The sequence below is a fragment of the Somniosus microcephalus genome, chromosome 10, assembly GCF_052327205.1.
Source record: "Somniosus microcephalus isolate GS21.2 chromosome 10, FLI_Smic_1.0, whole genome shotgun sequence".
Taxonomy (NCBI): domain Eukaryota; kingdom Metazoa; phylum Chordata; class Chondrichthyes; order Squaliformes; family Somniosidae; genus Somniosus; species Somniosus microcephalus.
Genome location: NC_140996.1, coordinates 229,076,264 through 229,097,608, shown reverse-complemented (window position 1 = coordinate 229,097,608; position 21,345 = coordinate 229,076,264). Strand labels below are relative to the sequence as shown.

General features: G+C 47.5%; 1 protein-coding gene across 2 annotated transcripts in view; it reads left to right on the top strand.

Annotated features, from left to right (window-relative positions):
• The first annotated feature begins 9,736 nt into the window (after nt 1-9,736).
• The window catches only part of map6a (microtubule-associated protein 6a), a 76,669-nt gene continuing 65,060 nt past the window's right edge, over nt 9,737-21,345 (top strand). Inside the window, exons 1-2 of one of the 2 annotated variants that reach the window (XM_085999724.1) lie at nt 9,737-9,864; nt 10,610-10,975. In XM_085999724.1, the coding sequence (XP_085855850.1) occupies nt 10,772-10,975 (204 nt within the window). In that variant the 5' untranslated portion in view covers nt 9,737-9,864; nt 10,610-10,771. Of the gene's footprint in view, nt 9,865-10,376; nt 10,976-21,345 lie in introns of those variants that run through there. The other variant, XM_085999723.1, reaches the window with a different exon arrangement.

Below are 21,345 nucleotides of genomic sequence, written 5' to 3'. Positions count from 1 at the left end.
TTTAGATTCTTATTTTCCAAGTAATATGTGACCTCCTTATTTTTCTTACCAAAATATAATACCTCACATTTATCTGTGTTGAACTTCATTTGCCAATTATATGCCCATTCTGCAAGTTTATTAATGTCCTCCTGTAATTTGCTGCAGTCCTCCTCAGTATTGACTATCCACCCCAATTTGGTGTCATCCACAAATTTAGAAATTGTACTTTTGATTCCAAAGCCTAAATCATTAATATAAATTGTGAACAACAGTGGTCCCAGCACTGATCCCTGTGGGACCCCACTTTCCACCTTCTGCCACCGTGAATTGCTACCCATTACCCCATCTCTCGGCTTTCTGTCTTGAAGCCAGCTAGTTATCTATTCTGCTACTTGTCCCCTGACTCCGCATTCTCTGAACTTAGTCATTAGTCTATTATGTAGTACCTTATCGAATGCCTTTTGGAAACCTAGATACATTACATCTACTGCATTACCCTTGTCTACTCTCTCTGTTATCTTTTCAAAGAATTCAGTGAGGTTGGTCAAGCAAGACTTTGGCGTTTGAAATCCATGCTGACTATTCATTATTAAATTTTTGGTTTCTAGATGTTCTGCTATTTTTTCCTTTAGTAGGGATTCCATTATTTTTCCTACCACCGATGATAAGCTGACTGGTCCCTGGACATGTTCTATCTCCCTGTGAAGCACTTTGGGATGTTCTGAGGCTGTGAAAGACATTATATAAATGCTAGTTTATATAAAGCTGTGCTTTCAGCTGCCTAGAATTCCCTCCTTAAACCTCTCTACCTCATTACTTCTCTGTCCTCCTTTCAGACACTCCTCACCTGTCCTAATATCTCCTTCTGTGACTCGGTGTCAAATGTTGTCTGATGATGCTCCTGTGAAGCGCCTTGGGATGTTTTACTATGTTAAAGGCGCTGGATAAGGGACAACCTGTGGAAACTGGAGTCTTTATCAAAGTTGTTCATTAAGATAAAAATATTTTGGTTATTTTCTAAATTTGCACACCCAATGTTGGAGCCTCACCCACAGCTGTACATTTTGGCAAAATGCAATTTTCTGAAACGTGCTGTTGGTGGGCGAGGCTCTCCACCAATGACTCAAACCCAGAAAATCAACTTTTATAATTTTAAAAATGCAGGCAGGATGCTGAGATATTGGAAAGATTTTTTTAAAAATCAGGGCACTGCCCCTTTAAGAATAGCTGTAAATAGGGATCAATCTGTTTGAATAATTGATTACTTGAGTGATATTTCATTCATATAACGGTCTTCCTCAAGACCAGTCATTTCCGTGAAACAAACATGAGCTGAATTGATTGTGTCTGACTGAGAATCTAAAAAGCCCTTCAATCAACAAACTCAATTTAGCTACATCTCACCAACTCTTAACCTCGTTTCCTCAGCTATTATTTCTTTAGCTTGGGCTGATAAGTGGCAAATAACATTCGTGCCACACAAGTGCCAGACAATGACGAACAAGAGAGAGTCTAGCCATCTCCCCTTGACATTCGATGGGATTACCATCGCCGAATCCCCCCACCATCAACATCTTGGGGGTCACCATTGACCAGAACCTTAACTGGACCAGCCACATAAATACTGTGGCAACAAGAGCAGGTCAGAGGCTGGGTATTCTGTGGTGAGTGTCTCACCTCCTGACTCCCCAAAGCATTTCCACCATCTACAAGGCACAAGTCAGGAGTGTGGTGGAATACTCTCCACTTGCCTGGATGAGTGCAGCTCCAACAACACTCAAGAAGCTCGACACCATCCAGGACAAAGCAGCCCGGTTGATTGGCACCCCATCCACCACCTTAAACATTCACTCCCTCCACCACCAGCGTACCGTGGCTGCAGTGTGTACCATCTACAAGATGCACTGCAGCAACTCACCAAGGCTTCTTCGGCAGCACCTCCCAAACCCGCGACCTCTTCCACCTAGAAGGACAAGGGCAGCAACTGCATGGGAACACCAGCACCTGTAAGTTCCCCACCAAGTCACGCACCGCCGATCCTTCATCGTCGCTGTGTCAAAATCCTGGAACTCCCTCCCTAACAGCACTGTGGGAGTACCTTCACCATACAGACTGCAGCGGTTCAAGAAGGCGGCTCACCACCACCTTCTCGAGGGCAACTAGGGATGGGCAATAAATGCTGGCCTTGCCCACATCCTGGGAAATAATGTATTAAAAAATTCTCATCTCCCCTGGATGGTCCGGTTGCAAAAGGTACCACCTGCTATAGCGATAAGCCATACAGGATATGAAGCGTAACTGATAGGGTAGCTAGAAAGAAACTATTTCTGCTGGTTGGAGAGTCTCGGACTAGGGGACAAAATCTAAAAATCAGAGCCAGGCCTTTCAGGAGTGAAGTTAGGAGACACTGCTACACACAAAGAGTGGTGGAAAGTTGGAACTCTCTTCCACAAACAGTAGATGCTGGGGGTTAATTTTAAATCTGAGATTAATAGATTTTTGTTAACCAAAGCTATTAAGGGACATGGGGCAAAGGCGGGTATATGGAGTTGGTTCACAGATCAGTCATGATCTCATTGAATGGCAGAACAGGCTAAATGGGATGGATAATAAATGCTGGCCTTGCCAGCGACGCCCGCATCCCGAGAAATAATGAATAAAAAGATTCTCATCTCCCCGGATGGTCTGGTGGCAAAAGGTACCACCTGCTATAGCACAAAGCCATACAAGATATGAAGGGCAACTGACAGAACAGATAGAATGGAGGGGCTAAATGGCCTACTCCTGTTCCTATGTTCCTGCAGGCATGTTTGATTCCCGGTTGGGTAATGAATTAGTTGATTTCAGCCAGCTCAACAGTTGGGGTGCAAACATTGGCCTCAGTACCCTCGACCAGGGAGGGACGGATTAAGGTCGCCCCTCCTGATCATTGGAAAGTACGTGTGTGTGTGTGTGTGTGTGCATGATTGGTGGGTGGGGACAGGACTGGCATCAGTTGTGATGCCTCCCATGTGCCAAAGAGCCTCCTGACGTTCACTCTCTTGGCTCGTACATAAAGACCAGGCCAGGAACTTAGCAGGCGCAGCAACTTGAGGAGAGGAGGGGACAAAACTGGCAAAAGAAATAACAAAAAGAAAAATAGCAATTCCTACTGACCACAAGCAACAAAATCTTCAACAAGTTACGAAAGGTTCACTCTGTCATGACTGTAGAAGCATTGCTGTCTGTGGGAGCTTGCTGTGTGCAAATTGTCTGCCGGGTTTCATAGAAACATAGAAACATCGAAGATAGGAGCAGGAGTAGGCCATTCGGCCCCTCAAGCCTGTTCCGCCATTTAATGAGATCATGGCTGATCATTCAAATTCAGTACCCTGTCCCTGCCTTCTCCCCATAGCCCTTGATCCTCTTAACCTTAAGAAATATATCCAACTCCTTCTTGAATATATTTAATGAATTGGCCTCAACTGCCTTGTGTGGTAGAGAATTCCACAGGTTCACCACTCTGGGTGAAGAAATTCCTCCTCATCTCAGTCCTAAATGGCCTACCCCTTATCCTTAGACTGTGACCCCTGGTTCTGGACTCCCCCGCCATCAGGAACATCCATCCTGCATCTAGTCTGTCTAGTCCTGTTAGAATTTTATAAGTTTCAATGAGATCCCCTCTCATTCTTCTAAACTCTAGCGAATATAAGCCTAATCGACCCAATCTCTCCTCATACGTCATTCCTGCCATCCCAGGTATCAGTCTGGTGAATCTTTGCTGCACTCTCTCCATGGCAAGAACATCCTTCCTCAGATAAGGTGACGAAAACTGCACACAATACTCAAGGTGTGGTCTCACCAAGGCCTTGTACAACTGCAGCAAGACATCCTTGCTCCTGAACTCGAATCCTCTCGCTATGAAGGCCAACATACTGTAATGTATGTACCTTTAAGGGGGAGAACTACTTTTTACAGCCCCTGTATCCTGTAGTACCGGCAGTGACCACACCTGTATATAAACCCTGAGTAGTGATCTGTGCAGTCAGTTGCAGTTTGAACCCTCATTCAGTAAACACCTGTTGAATCGTTCCCTGCAGTCTTTTGTCTGATTATTGAAGGACACAACATTAAGATACACGGATCTAACATTGGCGACGACGCAGATTCAAACCTACCTGCAACTCTGCATCACCTCCCAGGGATTCGCTCCTGGAGAACAGTGGAAGGAGGTCGAGTCCAGCAGCACGGGCGCCGACCATGGACAACCGCCCAGTCATCAAGCGGAGATTTGAGCATCGCAGGGGAAGCTGTTGAGAGCCAGGCTTGGCTTTACAGTCACGGAGGTCCAGCGAAACGGGCTGGCAACAGGTACTGTGCAGACCCTTCCCGGACAGCGATGGCTAGAGCCGACTGAGCGGCACAGAAAAAGGCCGAGCAGCGTCGATGGGGGAGAGAGAGAGGGCAGAGCACAAAGGGCGCAGCCGGTGTTCAGGACCGAGCGGCGTCAACGGGGGAGAGAGGCGAGAGAGAGCAGAGCGCAGCCGGTGTTCAAGGGCCAAGCAGCGTCAACGGGGGAGAGAGGCGAGAGAGAGCAGAGCGCAGCCGGTGTTCAAGGGCCGAGCAACGTCAACGGGGGAGAGAGGCGCGCAGGAAAACGCGAGGCGCTGCCATTGCCACAAGGACCGCCGAGAGCGGCGTTGGCAGCAGCGCTGGAGACGCCATTTTAAGCCGCAGCAGGGAAGGAAAGCGTGGGAGATGCCATTTTAAGCCGCAGCGGGGAAGAAAGGAAAGCACGGGAGATGCCATTTTAAGCCGCAGCAGGGAAGAAAGGAAAGCACGGGAGACGCTATTTTAAGCCAGTCTAAACACACCCAAAAATGCCGAAGAGTGGCAGTATCACAGCGTTCGACAATGAAGTCGAAGATTGGACGACATATGTCGAACGCATAGAAGTATACTGCAAGGCGAATGAAGTGCCAGATGACAAGAAAGCGCTGGTATTGTTGAATCCAATGGGTGCAAAAATGTATGGCTTACTACGAAACCTAGTAACCCCAGAGAAGCCAGTAGAAAAGGATTTTGAAAACATAGTGTCAATCCTACAGGACCACTTAAACCCCACACTGCTGCTGATAGCAGAAAGATTTAAGTTTCACAAAAGGAATCAGCATAAAGATGAAAGTAATGCTGAGTATTTAACGGAACTGCGCAAGCTATCGAAACACTGCCAGTTTGGAACGGGACTAGCAGATACTTTAAGGGACAAGTTTGTGTGTGGGCTTCAAAGTGAAGGAACCCAGAAACGGCTTCTATCAGAAAAGGATCTTACGCTGGACAAGGCTTTCAGCATTGCAGTATCACACGAAGCAGCCGCACGGGGCACTGCAGAGATACAATGGAGACCGCAAGAATATGGCACAAATGAAATGTCATACGGAACAGTGACATGCTATCGCTGCGGCAGAACAACACACGACCATAATGATTGCTGGTTCAAGGACAAAGTGTGCAGACAGTGTGGAAAAGTAGGACACATAGCAAGAGTCTGCAGGTCGGGAAAGAAAACCAGCAGCAAGAAATCTCCACAGGGGAAGTACAAGAAGGTACATAAGGTGACGGAGAGTAGTTCAGACAAACAGAAGAGTGATACAGACTCCGGAAGCAAGGAGCTGGGTTGTCTGAAACTACATAATGTGATCAAAACGGAGGATCACCAAACTATCTGGGTCACGCTCAAGATAGCAGGAGTCCAAGTGAAAATGGAATTGGACACAGGATCAGCTCTAACAGTCATAAACCGAAGGGACTACAAGCGGCTATTCTCACATATACCCTTGAGAGATACAAAGATTGTCTTGAAGACGTACACGGGGCAAAAAGTCTACCCCAAAGGAAAAATAAGGGTGAACGTTATATATAACGGCAAGGAAACACCCAAAATGGACCTATATGTATTGCCAGATGGAGGACCACCACTACTAGGACGTGAATGGATCCGGAAGATACAGCTAGATTGGCATTCCATACAAGTACCGACTGTAGATGCCAAAAAGGATGACGACGTCACACCTGGACGACTGTCAAAAATGCTAACTGACGCACAAGAAGTGTTCCAGCAGGGACTCGGAACACTAAAAGGTATAACAGCGACGATCAAAATAGAGGAAAATGCAAGCCCAAAGTTTTTTAAGGCCAGACCGGTACCTTATGCGATCTGCCCAGCCGTCGAAGCAGAGCTGGAAGGTTTGGAACTTTCAGGAGTACTGTCCAAAGTGGACTGGAGCGAGTGGGCTACACCCATCGTTCCTGTAATGAAGAGGTCTTTGAGTAATACGCCTGGGGAACCAAAGAAGGTTCGCATCTGTGGGGACTTTAAGGTGACAGTGAACCCAGTCCTTATCCGTGGATTGAAGATATTTTCGCCTCGCTGTCTGGAGGGAAACGCTTCACTAAGATTGATCTGGCCCAGGCGTACCTGCAAATGGAGGTAGAAGAAGCCTCGAAACAGTATCTCACGATCAACACTCATAAAGGTCTCTACCAATACAACCGGCTGGTGTTCGGGGTAGCATCAGCTCCGGCTTTTTGGCAAAGGGCAATGGAACAAGTCCTGCAAGGGATTCCAGGGACCCAGTGTTATTTGGATGACATCCTGGTCACGGGCGAAAATGACAGTGATCACCTCACCAACCTGGAGCAGGTGCTCACTAGATTGAAGGAATATGGGCTCTGAGCTAATCGACACAAATGCGAGTTTTTCCAGAAGCAGATCTCGCATTGTGGCCATGTTATTGATAAAGAGGGGTTACATAAGTCCCCTGAAAAGATTGAGGCAGTAGTCAAGGCTCCAGCACCGGAAAATGTGTCACAACTGAGGTCGTTCCTTGGGCTGGTGAACTACTACCATAAATTCTTGCCGAATTTGTCTACCGTACTACACCCACTGAACACCCTACTGCAAATGGGGGTACCATGGAAGTGGAGTGACGAATGTAAACGAGCTTTCCAGAAGAGCAAAGCATTGATCACATCAAAAGAGGTGTTGGCTCATTTCAACCCAGCACTACCAATTCGGTTGGTGTGTGATGCATCACCCTATGGCATTGGAGCGGCGCTGTCGCACAAATTCCCGGACGGCTCGGAGAGGCCAGTAGCCTTTGCATCTCAGTCACTAACATCAGCCGAGCGTAACTACGCCCAGATTGACAGGGAGGCCCTCAGCCTAGTGTGGGGAGTGAAAAAGTTCAATCACTATCTGCACGGGCAGAAGTTCACCTTGCTGACTGACCACCAACCACTTGTCCCCATCTTTAATCCAAAGAAGGGCGTTCCGGTGATGACTGCGCAACGGCTACAAAGATGGTCCCTTTTTCTAGGGGCGCACCAATATGAAATCGAGTATAAGGGCACGAAACAGCATGGAAACGCTGATGGGCTATCACGCCTGCCACTGCCTACTGTGGAGGAAGCACCAGCAGTGGATCCTGTCGAAATATTTCATTCGACTATAATTGAATGCTTGCCAGTAACTAACGCTGGTATAGAGAAGGAGACCCGAAATGACCCGATGCTGTCTCGGGTATATGATTTGATGGTGAAGGGATGGCCAGCACATGGTGACTCACTGTTGCCAGCATTCTCATCCAGAAGAGAACAGCTGTCAGTATGCCAGGGGACCTTGATGTATGGATCCCGAGTGGTAATTCCACCCAAGTTAAGGGAGAGAGTGCTCAATGAGCTTCACGAAGGTCATCTGGGAGGGGTGAAAATGAAAAGCCTTGCTAGGGCTTATGTGTGGTGGCCGGGGATCGATCAGCAAATCGAGGACCTGACAAAGAGCTGCTCAGGATGCCAGAAGGTCCAAAATGCACACCACATGCCCCTCTACACCCATGGGAGTGGCCCTCATCTCCATGGCAACGGGTGCATATTGATTTTGCTGGTCCATTCATGGACTCAATGTTTTTAATAGCCGTGGATGCGCACTCGAAATGGCCTGAGGTGATCAAAATGCCCTCCACCACCACGGAGAAAACTATTGCAGTCCTACGGACCATTTTTGCCAGAAACGGCTTGCCAGTGCAGATTTGCTCTGATAACGGACCACAGTTTGTGTCCGAAGAGTTTCAAAGATTTATGAAAAGGAATGGGGTATCATCCAGCCACAAATGGATTGGCTGAGAGGTTTGTACAAACCTTTAAAAAAGCAGTAAAGGCCATGTGCGATGACGACATTCCACTGCAGCATAAGGTGGACAATTTCCTGTTAGCCTACAGAAATGCGACACATGCAGTCACCAACCAGGCCCCGGCCATGATGTTCTTTAACTGAAGGTTGAGATCTCATCTGGATTTGCTCAGACCAAATGTACGAAGAGATGTTGAGAATAAGCAATTCCAGCACATCAATGAGAAGCCGACAAGGAGCTTCAATGTAGGGCAACCAGTCTTGGCCCGCGACTACCGAACAGAGAAATGGCAACCAGGAACGATATGCACATGGCAGGGGCCACTAATGTACACAGTGGATGTTGGGGAGAACATTGTGAGATGCCATGCTGACCAGATCCTAGAGTCACAGGAATGAGTCAACCCCATGTCTCGGCCATACGTACCTGGTGAGGAACCCGAAGTACAGGTCGCATCTACCTCAGAAACAATAGCATTGGAAGTTGATGAATCAACTGACGACAGGGTGTTAGAATCGCCTCCGCACCAAGAGCGAGACACTCGGGAAAGGCGTTATCCAGAAAGAATCAGGAAGCCTCCCCAAGACTGAATTTATAAATAGACTATTTTCAGTTAATGTTGCATGTTAAAAGTGTTAATTGTAATTAGTTTGATATTTAATTGTTAAATGAGTGTTATGGTACTGTTAATCTAAAAGGGGAGGAATTGTAATGTATGTACCTTTAAGGGGGAGAACTACTTTTTACAGCTCCTGTATCCTGTAGTACCGGCAGTGACCACACCTGTATATAAACCCTGAGTAGTGATCTGTACAGTCAGTTGCAGTTTGAACCCTCATTCAGTAAACACCTGTTGATTGTTCCCTGCAGTCTTTTGTCTGATTATTGAAGGACACAACATTAAGATACCCGGATCTAACACATACCATTTGCCTTCTTAACCGCCTGCCGCACCTGCATGCTTACCTTCAGCGACTGGTGCACAAGGACACCCAGGACTCGTTGCACTTCCTACATTACAACAGTGACTACACTTCAAAATGTACTTCATTGGCTGTAAAACACTTTGGGACGTCCGGTGGTCGTGAAAGGCGTTATATAAATGTAAATCCTTCTTTCTTTCTTTCAAACAACAAATTAATTTGAAAAAAATATACATTTCATGATTACACCGTATGAAATGCTTCCCTCTATTTTTATTATTTAATGCAATTTGCATCCCTGATCTCATCAATGGCAACTCCATTTCATTTTGGGACAAAATTGATTTGCAGCAAAGTGATAATACATCAAGGCTCAATTTAAATGTAAGCCAATATGGGATGTTATAAAAGAATCTCTTGTAAATAAATATAGATTATTGAGATTAAACACTGCAGACCCCTTCCCACAGCCTATTGGGTGATGGCACTATCCAGTGTAATAATGGCCCAGATTCTGTGGTCGGAATAATGGGTCGGAATAATGGTGCGGCTGTCAACACCCACCATTATTAAGGAGACAATCGGACAGCAACCTCCGGCATCCGCACCTGCGCTGTTAAAAGCGGAAATCAGGAAGTTGCTGTCCAAGTTGCCCTGCTCCTCCGCCAGCTGCACTATAACAGTTTCTCACCGAGACTCGAGATTGAGGGTGTGAAGTTGCGGCACTTACCGGATGTGTATATACCCACTAAACACACCAGAAAAAGATAGGGCTGGTCCATTCCAGTGTAAGTAAATTTTTAACACGTTGGTAAGACTTAATTACTGCCAAACAACCTTTCTGGCACTGAAAATTAACCTTTACAAGTGTGGAGTCTCATTCCTTCAGATTTTAATTATTGTTGGAGATTTTTAAATAAAATGTTTGATTTTTACTTTTTCTTTCTGTTTCTTTTATCTCTCTCTTATAATCCAATCTTCCTTTCCCTCTCTTTATTTGGCTTTCTGTACCTGATTTGGCATTGAATGAATACTCCTGCTTACACTTCCTGGTTCAGGCTCGGCACCGCTCCGGTGAGGATTCTTCCACCTGATCGGTCAAGGAGTGGTTGCATCTACCACCCTATTAACCAAAACAATCCCAGCCTGCTGTAGGTTTCCAGCCTGTTCTGTTTTAATGCAATTGTGTTTTTTTTTAAAAAGAGAACCACATTTCACGATGAGATCCTAAGCCCTTGTTAATGACTTATATGGAAATCCGGGCACCAAACAGTTAAAAGGGCTTGGCTCTTTTTCCCCTTCCCTCCCCCCTCCATCTCTGCAGCCACACGCCGTGTGCTGACGACGGGGAGGAAAAGGTTTTTTTTTCTTGGCTCCAGTTCCCGCTTGAACATCCTGAGACCGAGGATGCTGGAAACAGGGAGGGTGTGGTCCTTGCAAATGGGCATGTCTGCTTTTTGCCTCTGCTGGTGATAGGACCCAAACTATCCTTTGAGTGCTTTCTTTCAGGTTTATCACATCTCTTTTTTGTAGGTGGCAAGCATCTCACAGCAAAGAGCTTAGTAAAAAAAAAAATTACAAATATATATCGAAATAATCAAATCCTAGGACGTTGGAGCGTGGAGGTGTCTTGGTGGGTTTGTTGAGGTCTGCTCGGTGGGAGAGCCCGGAGGGGTTTCAGCACCCTGGACAGCGATGGCTTGGCCGTGCATTAGCCGGGCTTGCTGCATCGCTCGCTTCTGGAACCAGCTGGACAAGGCTGACATCGCCGTGCCCCTGGTTTTCACCAAATATTCCGAGGTCACCGATGGGGCGACACCCCAGCATCAATTCCGAGCCCCCGGCATCGACGCACAGCCTTCCGGGGGCGACCAGGATTCTGTTGCCAAGACGACCGAGGTACCATTTCCAAATTTTATTCTTTTTATGCATATTTTTAAAAAATAAATAAATAAATGCCAGCCTTTTGATGGGTACATTTCGTTATTCTCTCCACTACAATTCACATCCCTCTATATAGAGAGAGACAGACACAGAGAGAGAGATACAGATAGAGAAAGAGAGAGATACAGATAGAGAGAGATAGACAGAGAGAGGGAGAGAGATAGACACATAGAGAGTGAGAGAGAGACAGAGAGAGAGAGAGAGAGACAGATACAGATAGATAGAGAGATAGACAGAGAGACACACAGAGAGATAGAGAGATAGAGATAGACACATAGAGAGAGAGAGGGAGCGACATAGAGAGAGAGATAGAGAGAGAGATAGACACATAGATAGCAAGATAGACAGAGTGAAAGATAGACACAGATAGATAGCGAGATAGACAGATAGATAGATAGAGAGATAGACACATGGATAGACAGAGAGACAGACAAATCACTAATTCTGGAAACGTTATCTATGTTGCAGGGCTAAAGTCAGCATCAGATTTTACATGGGATTAACAGCACCGATCCCAGACTAAGATTGTGTGTTTCAGCACTGCATGCAACCCTTGGCTGTACAATGTAAGGTGTCTGAGAATACCCGTCATCTGCTAATGCGCTCCTCCATCTCCCCGGCCATATAGTCTCCAGTCAGCAGATGTGGGGCCCTTTCTAACTGCTGTCTGTAGCTCTCCACCCCTCCCTCCCTCCCTCCCTTGTTGTCGTGTCCTTGCAAGTTCTTGCTCGCTGTGTTTTTTTTCCACCCTGGTGTTCTTTACATTCTGGATGTGCGACCCAGTGACCCCCTTTCCTTCCTTTAAAAGAGCTTTTTAATATTCATTTAATACACAGCTTGCAGTCAATGGAGAAAGGACGCCAGTCAGTGAAACTGAATTAAAAACTGGCCAATGGAAACATAAATAATATATATATAGAGAGAGATAGATATTCAGACAGATAGGTAGATAGAGAGAGAGAGAAAGAGAGAGGTAGGTAGGTAGATAGGTAGGTAGATAGATAGATAGATAGTCAGACAAAAGTCACCAATTCTAGGTATTATATCTACCTTTTTCAACCATATACACATCAATAAATGACTTGGGCGCAAATTAGTTGTAAAATATCAGCGTAAAGGTGAAGATCGATTTAAAATCCCCCTTGAAAATAGATGCACACATTTATTCACCTTAATTGAATTTATGTGGGAATGTAATGCAATCCTGTCTGATCCAATATCCCAGATTCTGCCGTCTATCTTCCAGAATTGATTTTCAACAATCCAGTGACTTTGCAGAGTCACCCAATGGGATGAAAAAAACACACAGACACACGTAGACAGAGTCAGACACACACCCTGTTCCCGTTCCAACATTGCTGACCTCCGCCCCAGCCCAGTATCCCTATTGACCTCTCACGCACATCATATCGGTTGGGCTGGGGATCCTTTATGTTGTGGAGCCCGTGGAGACCTCATTTTATTTCTGATCAAGCTCCCACACCCCTTGTCTGGCCAAGACCCTCGCAAACTGCGTCACGCCACCTGAAGTGCAGCGCCTCTATGCAGTGCCATCATAGAGTCTGGTAATATAGGGAAGCTGTCATCAGCACTGCAGTGAACACAAAATCTTTTCAGATAGAATCCAGTTCAGATAAATCATTTATTATCAGTATTGATACAATCCCAGTGGAATAAATGGACCTTTGGTATTCTCCCACATCAGGGTTATGCGATGATTTATCAGCTTTGAATCTAACTATTAAAATACAGCATTAAAAAAAAAAATTGCCATGGTTGGCAAAGCCCAATCTGTATCTCTTTACACCGTGAAAAAACAACCGCCAGTAAATTATAGATTTTGTCCTAACTCTCTAGTTTTCAGCCGTGGCTCAGTGGGCAGCACTCTCTCGCCTCTGGAGTCAGCAGGTTGTGGATTCATCGTCCCACTCCACAGACATGAGCACAAAAATCTAGGCTGACACTACGGTGCAGTACCGAGGGAGTGCTGCACTGTCGGAGGTGCTGTATTTCGGATGAGACGGTAAAGCAAGGCCCCGTTTGCTCTCTCAGGTGGACGTAAAAGATCCCACGACACTATCTCGATGAAGAGCAGGGGAGTTCTCCCCGGTGTCCAATATGTACCGTCAACCAACATCACTAAAAAACAGATGATCTGGTCATTATCACATTGCTGTTTGTGGGAGCTTGCTGTGCACAAATTGGCTGCCGCGTTTCCCACATTACAACAGTGACTACACTCCAGAAGTACTTCATTGGCTGTAAAGCGCTTTGGGATGTCCAGTGGTCGTGAAAGGCGCTATAGAAATGCAGGTTTTTCTTTTCCTTCCTTCCTCCCTTCCTTCCTCCCTTCCTTCCTCCCTTCCTTCCTCCCTTCTTTCCTTCCTTCTTTCCTTCCTTCTTTCTTTCCTTTCCTTCTTTTCTTTTTCTTTCTTTCTAACAAACTTGGGTTGAGGTAATGAATAAAAGGGGAATTTCTAGGAATGAAATACTATACCGAACATGAATTACTGGGATGGTTTTTCGAAAGCGTATATTTTACACTGACCTGGAACCCTTGAGGTAGGTGACTCCCTCCTTGCCAGACTGGTCCTCTGGCATCAGGTCCAGATGCTCCATTGCAGGCAGAGGGGGAGGGAGGAGCAGTTTCAGATTGGCCTCCGAGCCAATCCAGAACCGCCAATCCACTCTCAGACCATGGCAAGGATTCCCGAGCTCAGGGGGCTGTAGAGCAACTCCCAGATCCGTTCAGTGCACAGGTCCTGCCATTAGAACCACTCTGCTGTGGTCTCCACAATGACACTCCTCTGTTTATTCCAATTTATGGTGTGAAATCTCAATGTTCTGCTTCCCTGCGGTCCTTTAGGCATGCAACCCAGATTATTCCAGATATCAGGTATTTAAATTATGAGGAAACATGAAGGACAGACTTGTTTATGCAAAAAATACTTCATGGTGAACCAATTGAGGTTCTCATGACAATGAAGGAAGGAACTTGCATTTTCTATAGCGCCTTTCACAACCTCAGGACGTCCCAAAGTGCTTTGCAGCCAATAAAGTATTTTTGAAATGTAGTCACTTTTGTCATGTGGGAAACGTGGCAGCCAATTTGTGCACAGCAAGCTCCCACAAACAGCAACGTGATAATGACCCGATAATCTGTTTTGGTGATGTTGGTTGAGGGATAAATATTGGTCAGGACACCGGGGAGAACTCCCCCGCTCTTCCTAGAAATAGTGCCATGCGAACTTTAACATCCACCTGAAGAGGGCAGACGGGGCCTCGGCTTAACGTCTAATCCGAAAGACGGCGCCTCCGACAGTGCAGCACTCCCTCAGGACTGCCCCTCCGAAAGTGCGGCGCTCCCTCAGGACTGCCCCTCCGACAGTGCGGCGCTCCCTCAGTACTGCCCCTCCGACAGTGCGGCGCTCCCTCAGGACTGCCCCTCCGACAGTGCGGCGCTCCCTCAGGACTGCCCCTCCGACAGTGCGGCGCTCCCTCAGTACTGCCCCTCCGACAGTGCGGCGCTCCCTCAGTACTGCCCCTTCGACAGTGCGGCGCTCCCTCAGTACTGCCCCTCCGACAGTGCGGCGCTCCCTCAGTACTGCCCCTCCGACAGTGCGGCGCTCCCTCAGTACTGCCCCTCCGACAGTGCGGCGCTCCCTCAGGACTGCCCCTCCGACAGTGCGGCGCTCCCTCAGTACTGCCCCTCCGACAGTGCGGCGCTCCCTCAGGACTGCCCCTCCGACAGTGCGGCGCTCCCTCAGTACTGCCCCTCCGACAGTGCGGCGCTCCCTCAGTACTGCCCCTCCGACAGTGCGGCGCTCCCTCAGTACTGCCCCTCCGACAGTGCGGCGCTCCCTCAGGACTGCCCCTCCGACAGTGCGGCGCTCCCTCAGTACTGCCCCTCCGACAGTGCGGCGCTCCCTCAGTACTGCCCCTCCGACAGTGCGGCGCTCCCTCAGTACTGCACTGGAGTGTCAGTTTAGATTTTGTGCTCTAGTCTCTGGAGTGGGACTTGAACCCACAACCTTCTGACTCAGAGGCGAGAGAGCGCTACCCACTGAGCCACGGCCGACACTTTAAAGGGGATTGACAAAGTTGCTAAGGTGGCAAAGGTGCGATTTAAAATTTCAAGGGCAGAGTGACGGAAACAAAACTTTCAATTCATTCTGTACCTGGTAGGCTGTGCCACGGCAGGTGCTGCAGTTGCTTCCCTCGCCTCTCACCTGTCTGAGGTAGGCAGCCTGAGGGTGGTACGAATTCTGCTGGAGCTGAGGCTGTCTCTGGGACATCTGTCAGGATCAATGCACAAAGCCCATCCTCCGACTGGCTTGATGGCATTCCCACCAGATCAGAAATCGTGATCTCGAGCTTTCTGGTAGAGCCATGCGTTCAGACAGGTTTCAGGACATGGTTGGTTTTGCCAGTGGCTGTCGCCAGTGGTTGACCTTCTATGCAACTGGTTCCTTCCAAGCAACTGCAGTGCAAAGCTGGCAGATTTCATAACAGCGGTGCTCTGGTGCATAACGCAGGCGACAGATGCTTTGCTTGCCAGGGCTAACCCACTGATTATTTTCTCCATGGAAAGCAATCCGACAGGGCGCTGCATTTTTACAGTGTGTCAGGTTTCTTCAAGGTACAGGGCAAATGCTGGTGACATTCATGTGACCTTCCTCGCTCAGGATATTGCTAAACTGTTCTTTCAGGTCTGCAATGGCAGAACAGGAGCAAACGTTAGAATGCTGGCTGCAGCAGATGCCGTCAAAAAATTTGTCTTGTAATATCATAGAATCACACAGCACAGAAGGAGGCCATTTGGCCCATCGTGCCTGTGCCGGCTCTTTGAAAGAGCTCTTCGATTAGTCCCGCTCCCCCCTGCTCTTTCCCCACAGCCTTGCGTTTTTTGCTTTTCAAGTATTTATCCAATTCCCCTTTTGAAAGTTACTATTGAATCTGCTTCAGGCAGCGCATTCCAGATCACAACAACTCGCTGCGTAAAAAGAATTTCTCCTCATCTCCCATCTGGTAATATAACGTGTGTGATCTTTGTTTGGGAAGTTTGTACACCTGTGATTGTAGAGGGTGATAAATGGCAGTTGGCAAGATTACCTGTAAACATCTGACATTATCTCTGACTATATAAGCTGTGTCTTTATGCATTTCTCCACTTCACCTGACGAAGGAGCAGCGCTCCGAAAGCTTGTGATTTCAAATAAAGCTGTTGGACTATAACCTGGTGTTGTGTGACTTCTTACATTTGTCCACCCCAGTCCAACACCGGCATCTCCACACCATTGTAGAGGGTGAACAAGGCATAAAAGTGTCAGCCTAGATTTTTGTGCTCATGTCTGTGGAGAGGGACGATGAATCCACAACCTGCTGACTCCAGAGGCGAGAGAGTGCTGCCCACTGAGCCACGGCTGAAAACTAGAGAGTTAGGACAAAATCTATAATTTACTGACGGTTGTTTTTCACGGTGCAAAGAGATACAGATTGGGCTTTGCCAACCATGGCAATTTTTTTTTTTAAATGCTGTATTTTATCATCTAGGCGCTGCCTGTCAGAGACGTCAGATAAAGACACGGGGTCAGCTTCCACATGTCCGCTGACGACACCTAGCTCTACCTCTTCACCAATTCTCTCAACACCTCCACTGCCTCTGTGTTGTCCGACATCTAGTTAGGGATGGGCAATAAATGCTGGCCTTGCCAGTGATGCCCACATCCCAGGAACGAATAAACAAAAGGCCTGGATGAACCATAATTTCCTCCAGTTAAACATCGGGAAGACCAAAGCCATTGTCTTCACCCCCCGGCACAAGCTATATTCCAAGCCACCGATTCCCGTCACTCCCCCCAGCCATTGTTTCAGTTTTGAGCCAATTGTTTGCAACCTCGCCGTCCTATTTTGACTCTGCGCTGAGTTTCCAACCCCATGTCTTCTCCAGTGCAAAGACTGTCTGCTTCGGCCTCTGTAATATCGCCCGTCTCTGCTCCTGCCTCAGCCCATCTGCTGCTGAAGCACTCATCCATGCATCTCTCACGTTCAGACTATCCTATCTGCCATCCCCCATCAACTTCAGTTCATCCAAACTCTGCTGCCGGTATCCTATCCTCACCCATCACCCCCGTGCTCATTGACCTGCATTGGCTCCTGGTCCCCCAAGGACTCTAAATTAAAATTCTTAACCTAGTGTTCAAATTCCCTTCGTGACCTTGGTCCTCCCTATCTCTGTAACCTCCTCCAGCTCTACAGAGATCGCTGCATTCTTCCAACTGGTCTCTTATACATCCTGCACTCCCTTTGCCCCACCATTGTCGGCTGTGCCTTCAGCCTTCTAGGCCTTAAGTTCTGGAATTCCCTCCCTTAATCTCACCACCTCCCTTTCCTCCTTTAAGATCCTCTTTAAAACCCACCTCTTTAACCAAGTTTGTAGTCACCCCTAATAATAGTTCCTTCTTTGGGTCGGTGTCGATCTTTGTCTGATTCCTCTTCGGCGAAGCACCTGGAACTTTCTTCTAGGTTAAAGGCGCTATATAAATGCAAGTTAATAATAATAATAATAATTCAACTTTATTGTCACTGCACAAGTACATGAACAACAAAATGTGATCTTGCAAGCTCCCATGACTGGGAGAAGCAAAGCCGCTGCGTCGGTGCGCGCCGCCATTCCATTTCCACCATTCCTCCTGTCCGACAATCTTCAGCCCAATGCCCAGGCCTGCTCACCAGCCGCTCCTCCTTCTGTGACCTTCTCACCAACCACCCCTCCTCGGGGCTCCTTCCGTGACCTTCTGCACCTGGTCTTCCCCCCTCCAGGTACTAACCAGGCCTAGCTCTGCTTAGCTTCCAAGCCTTGCCAGTGACCCTGTCCCTAGTCCCAGGATTTCCTTCCCTAAAGGACATTAGTGAATATTGGGACTGTAGTTCTGAAAGCCCGTGCACCAGAGTAAGCCGTCCCCTGGCCAAGCTGCTCCAGTACAGCATCTACCCGACAATGTGGAAAAACTGCCCAAGTATGGCCTACCGCAAAAATAAAACAGTAACCTGGCCAATTACCGCCCTATCAGCCTCCTCCCAAATCATCAAAGTGATGGATGGAGTTATCTGCAGTACCATTACACTCACCAATAATCTGCTCACCAAAGCTCAGTTCGGGTTGCACCAGGATCAGTCGGCTCCAGACCTCAATCATAGCCTTGATCCAGACAGCTGAGATCAGCTGCTCTCAACACAAAGGCAGCATTTGACCGAGTACGGCACCAAGAATCACAGAAACCTACAGCACAGGAGGCGGCCATTCGGCCCGTCGAGCCTGCACCATTTATCCAATTCCCTTTTGAAAGTTACTGTTGAATCCGCTTCCACCGCCCTTTCAAGGCAGCGCGTTCCAGATCACAACAACTCGCTGCGTTGAAAAAGAATTCTCCTCATCTCCCCTTCTTTTGCCAATTACCTTCAAGCCGTGTCCTCTGGTTACCGACCCTCCTGCCACCGGCAGCAGTTTCTCGCTAGTTACTCTATCAGGACCCGCTCTGTTAAGAATGAGGAGGCCCATTTCAAATCTGGAGGGGGCATTCTTTAAGGAAGGCTGTGAAAAGAACACGGTCCGACACCTTGGCAAGGTTGGCATTCCCGGTGAGGGTACGCTGGTGTGCGACGTGGGCCTTGAGGAACTTTGAACTTTCCATTCCCTCCGCGTGCAGACAGTGTGGACTTGATCTCAAAATGGAGACTGATGTAAATAATGCTCCGAGATGGGAGGCGCAGGGAGCGATGCCAATTGTGCGCGCCCACGTTTATGAAGGACCAGTTAACGAACTTGTGGTGACGCGAGCACGTGAAGCTGTTTTGTCATGATTTGCAATTCGAGAATATTCCCTCTCTGTTTAAAAAAAAATTCTGTGTTTTTGCCTGTCCGATTGATGTAATGGTAGGTGTGTAGAGTTTTTAAATCACACATCATTAAGAGAAATGGTACGCGGCTTTACTAAGTGGAATTCGGGACAAGGACAGCCCCTGGTTTCAATAAAAGAACTGGAAGAAGGGTTAGAGCAGGTTAGGGATAGAGTTAATACCACAACTTGCATTTATACAGTGTCTTTAACGTGGTAAAACATCCCAAGGTGTTTATCAGGAGCGATATCAAGCAAAATATTTGCTCTATCAAAACCCATTATAATTTAAGAACGGGGCGGGCGCGTGGGATAAGGCCTTTTTGTTCTGGATTCCCCCCACCAGAGGGGAAAGTTTCTACTATTTAACAAGGGCACATCAGTGAGAGCCAAACCTACGCAAGGCGATCTGCCCCTCCAAGGTTGAGTGAAGTTCTCCTGATGCCCAAATGGGGCAGAAGAAAATGTATTTTTTAATTCTTCAGCTCCCATTGGAGTCACTCTGACGAGTGGAGGCAATCGCTCCCCCCCCCCCCCCCCCCCCCCCAGAATCAACCGCATTACATCTAGTGAAGGTTTGAGGCCATTGGGACACAGCCCAAGTCTTCACTTGTGGGATATTACTGAGGCTTTTCCAGGGTGTAAAGGGAGCAATTTCCTGGGGAAGCCAGGGAACTCTGCCCGACGTGTCTACTTGACGACGCGGGGAGGGGCGGACGGAAGACCTGCCCACGACTTCCCCGAACGGGAGTAAGGCCCTTTTTCCATCTCTCCCTCAGACCTCTGATAAAATGCTGTGTGGAACATGATGGTCCTTGAGGTGTTGTGACCATGGAAACATCTCTGGAATTTACAAGATTAAGGAGCGATCTGATCGAAGTTTTCTAGATATTAAGGGGAACTGATAGGATAGATAGACAGAAACTATTTCCGCTGGTTGGGGATTCTCGGACTAGGGGGCATCGTCTAAAAATGAGAGCCAGACCTTTCAGGAGTGACGTTAGGAAACACTTCTACACACAAAGGGTGGTAGAAGTTTGGAACTCTCTTCCGCAAACAGCAGTTGATGCTGGGTCAGATGTTAATTTTAAATCTGAGATTGATAGCTTTTTGTTAACCAAAGGAATTAAGGGATATTTGTGGAGAAATGTGAAGTTATCCACTTTGGTAGGAAAAATAGAAAAGCAGAGTATTTTTTAAATGGTGAGAGATTGGGAAATGTTGGTGTACAGAGGGACCTGGGTGTCCTTGTACACGAATCACTGAAAGTTAATATGCAGGTACAGCAAGCAATTAGGAAAGCAAATGGTATGTTGGCCTTTATTACAAGAGGATTTGAGTATAAGAGTAAAGACTTCTTACTGCAATTATATAGCGCCCTGGTGAGACCACACCTGGAGTATTGTGTACAGTTTTGGTTTCCTTACCTAAGGAAGGATATACTTGCCATAGAGGGAGTGCAACGAAGGTTCACCAGACTGATTCCTGGGATGGGGGGATTGTCCTATGAGGAGAGATTGAGTAGACTAGGCCTATATTCTCTAGAGTTTAGAAGAATGAGAGGTGATCTCATTGAAACATACAAAATTCTTACAGGGCTTGACAGGGTAGATGCAGGGAGGATGTTTCCCCTGGCTGGGGTGTCTAGAACCAGGGGTCACAGTCTCAGAATAAGGGGTCGGCCATTTAGGACTGAGATGAGGAGAAATTTCTTCACTCCGAGGGTGGTGAATCTTTGGAATTCTCTACCCCAGAGGACTGTGGAGGCTCAGTCGTTGAGTATATTCAAGACAGAGATCGATAGATTTTTGAATATTAAGGGAATCAAGGAATATGGGGATAGTGCAGGAAAGTGGAGATGAGGTAGAAGATCAGCCATGATCTCATTGCATGGCAGAGCAGGCTCGAAGGGCCAAATTAAAAAAAAAAAAAAAAAAAAAATTTTAATTCATTTTTATCGTCGCTGGCAAGGCCGGCATTTATTGCCCATCCCTAGTTGCCCTTGAGAAGGTGGTGGTAAGCCACCTTCTTGAACCGCTGCAGTCAGTGTGGTGAGGTTACTCCCACAGTGCCGTTAGGGAGGGAGTTCCAGGATTTTGACCCAGCGACAATGAAGGATCGGCGATATACTTCTAAGTCAGGATGGTGTGTGACTTGGAGGGGAACTTGGAGGTGGTGGAGTTCCCATGCGCCTGCTGCCCTTGTCCTTCTAGGTGGAAGAGGTCACAGGTTTGGGAGGTGCTGCTGAAGAAGCCTTGGCGAGTTGCTGCAGTGCATCTTGTAGATGGTACACACTGCAGCCATGATGCGCTGGTGGTGGAGGGAGTGAATGTTTAAGGTGGCGGATGGGGTGCCAATCAAGCGGACTGCTTTGTCCTGGATGGTATCAAACTTCTTGGAGCTGCACTCGTCCAGGCAAGTGGAGAG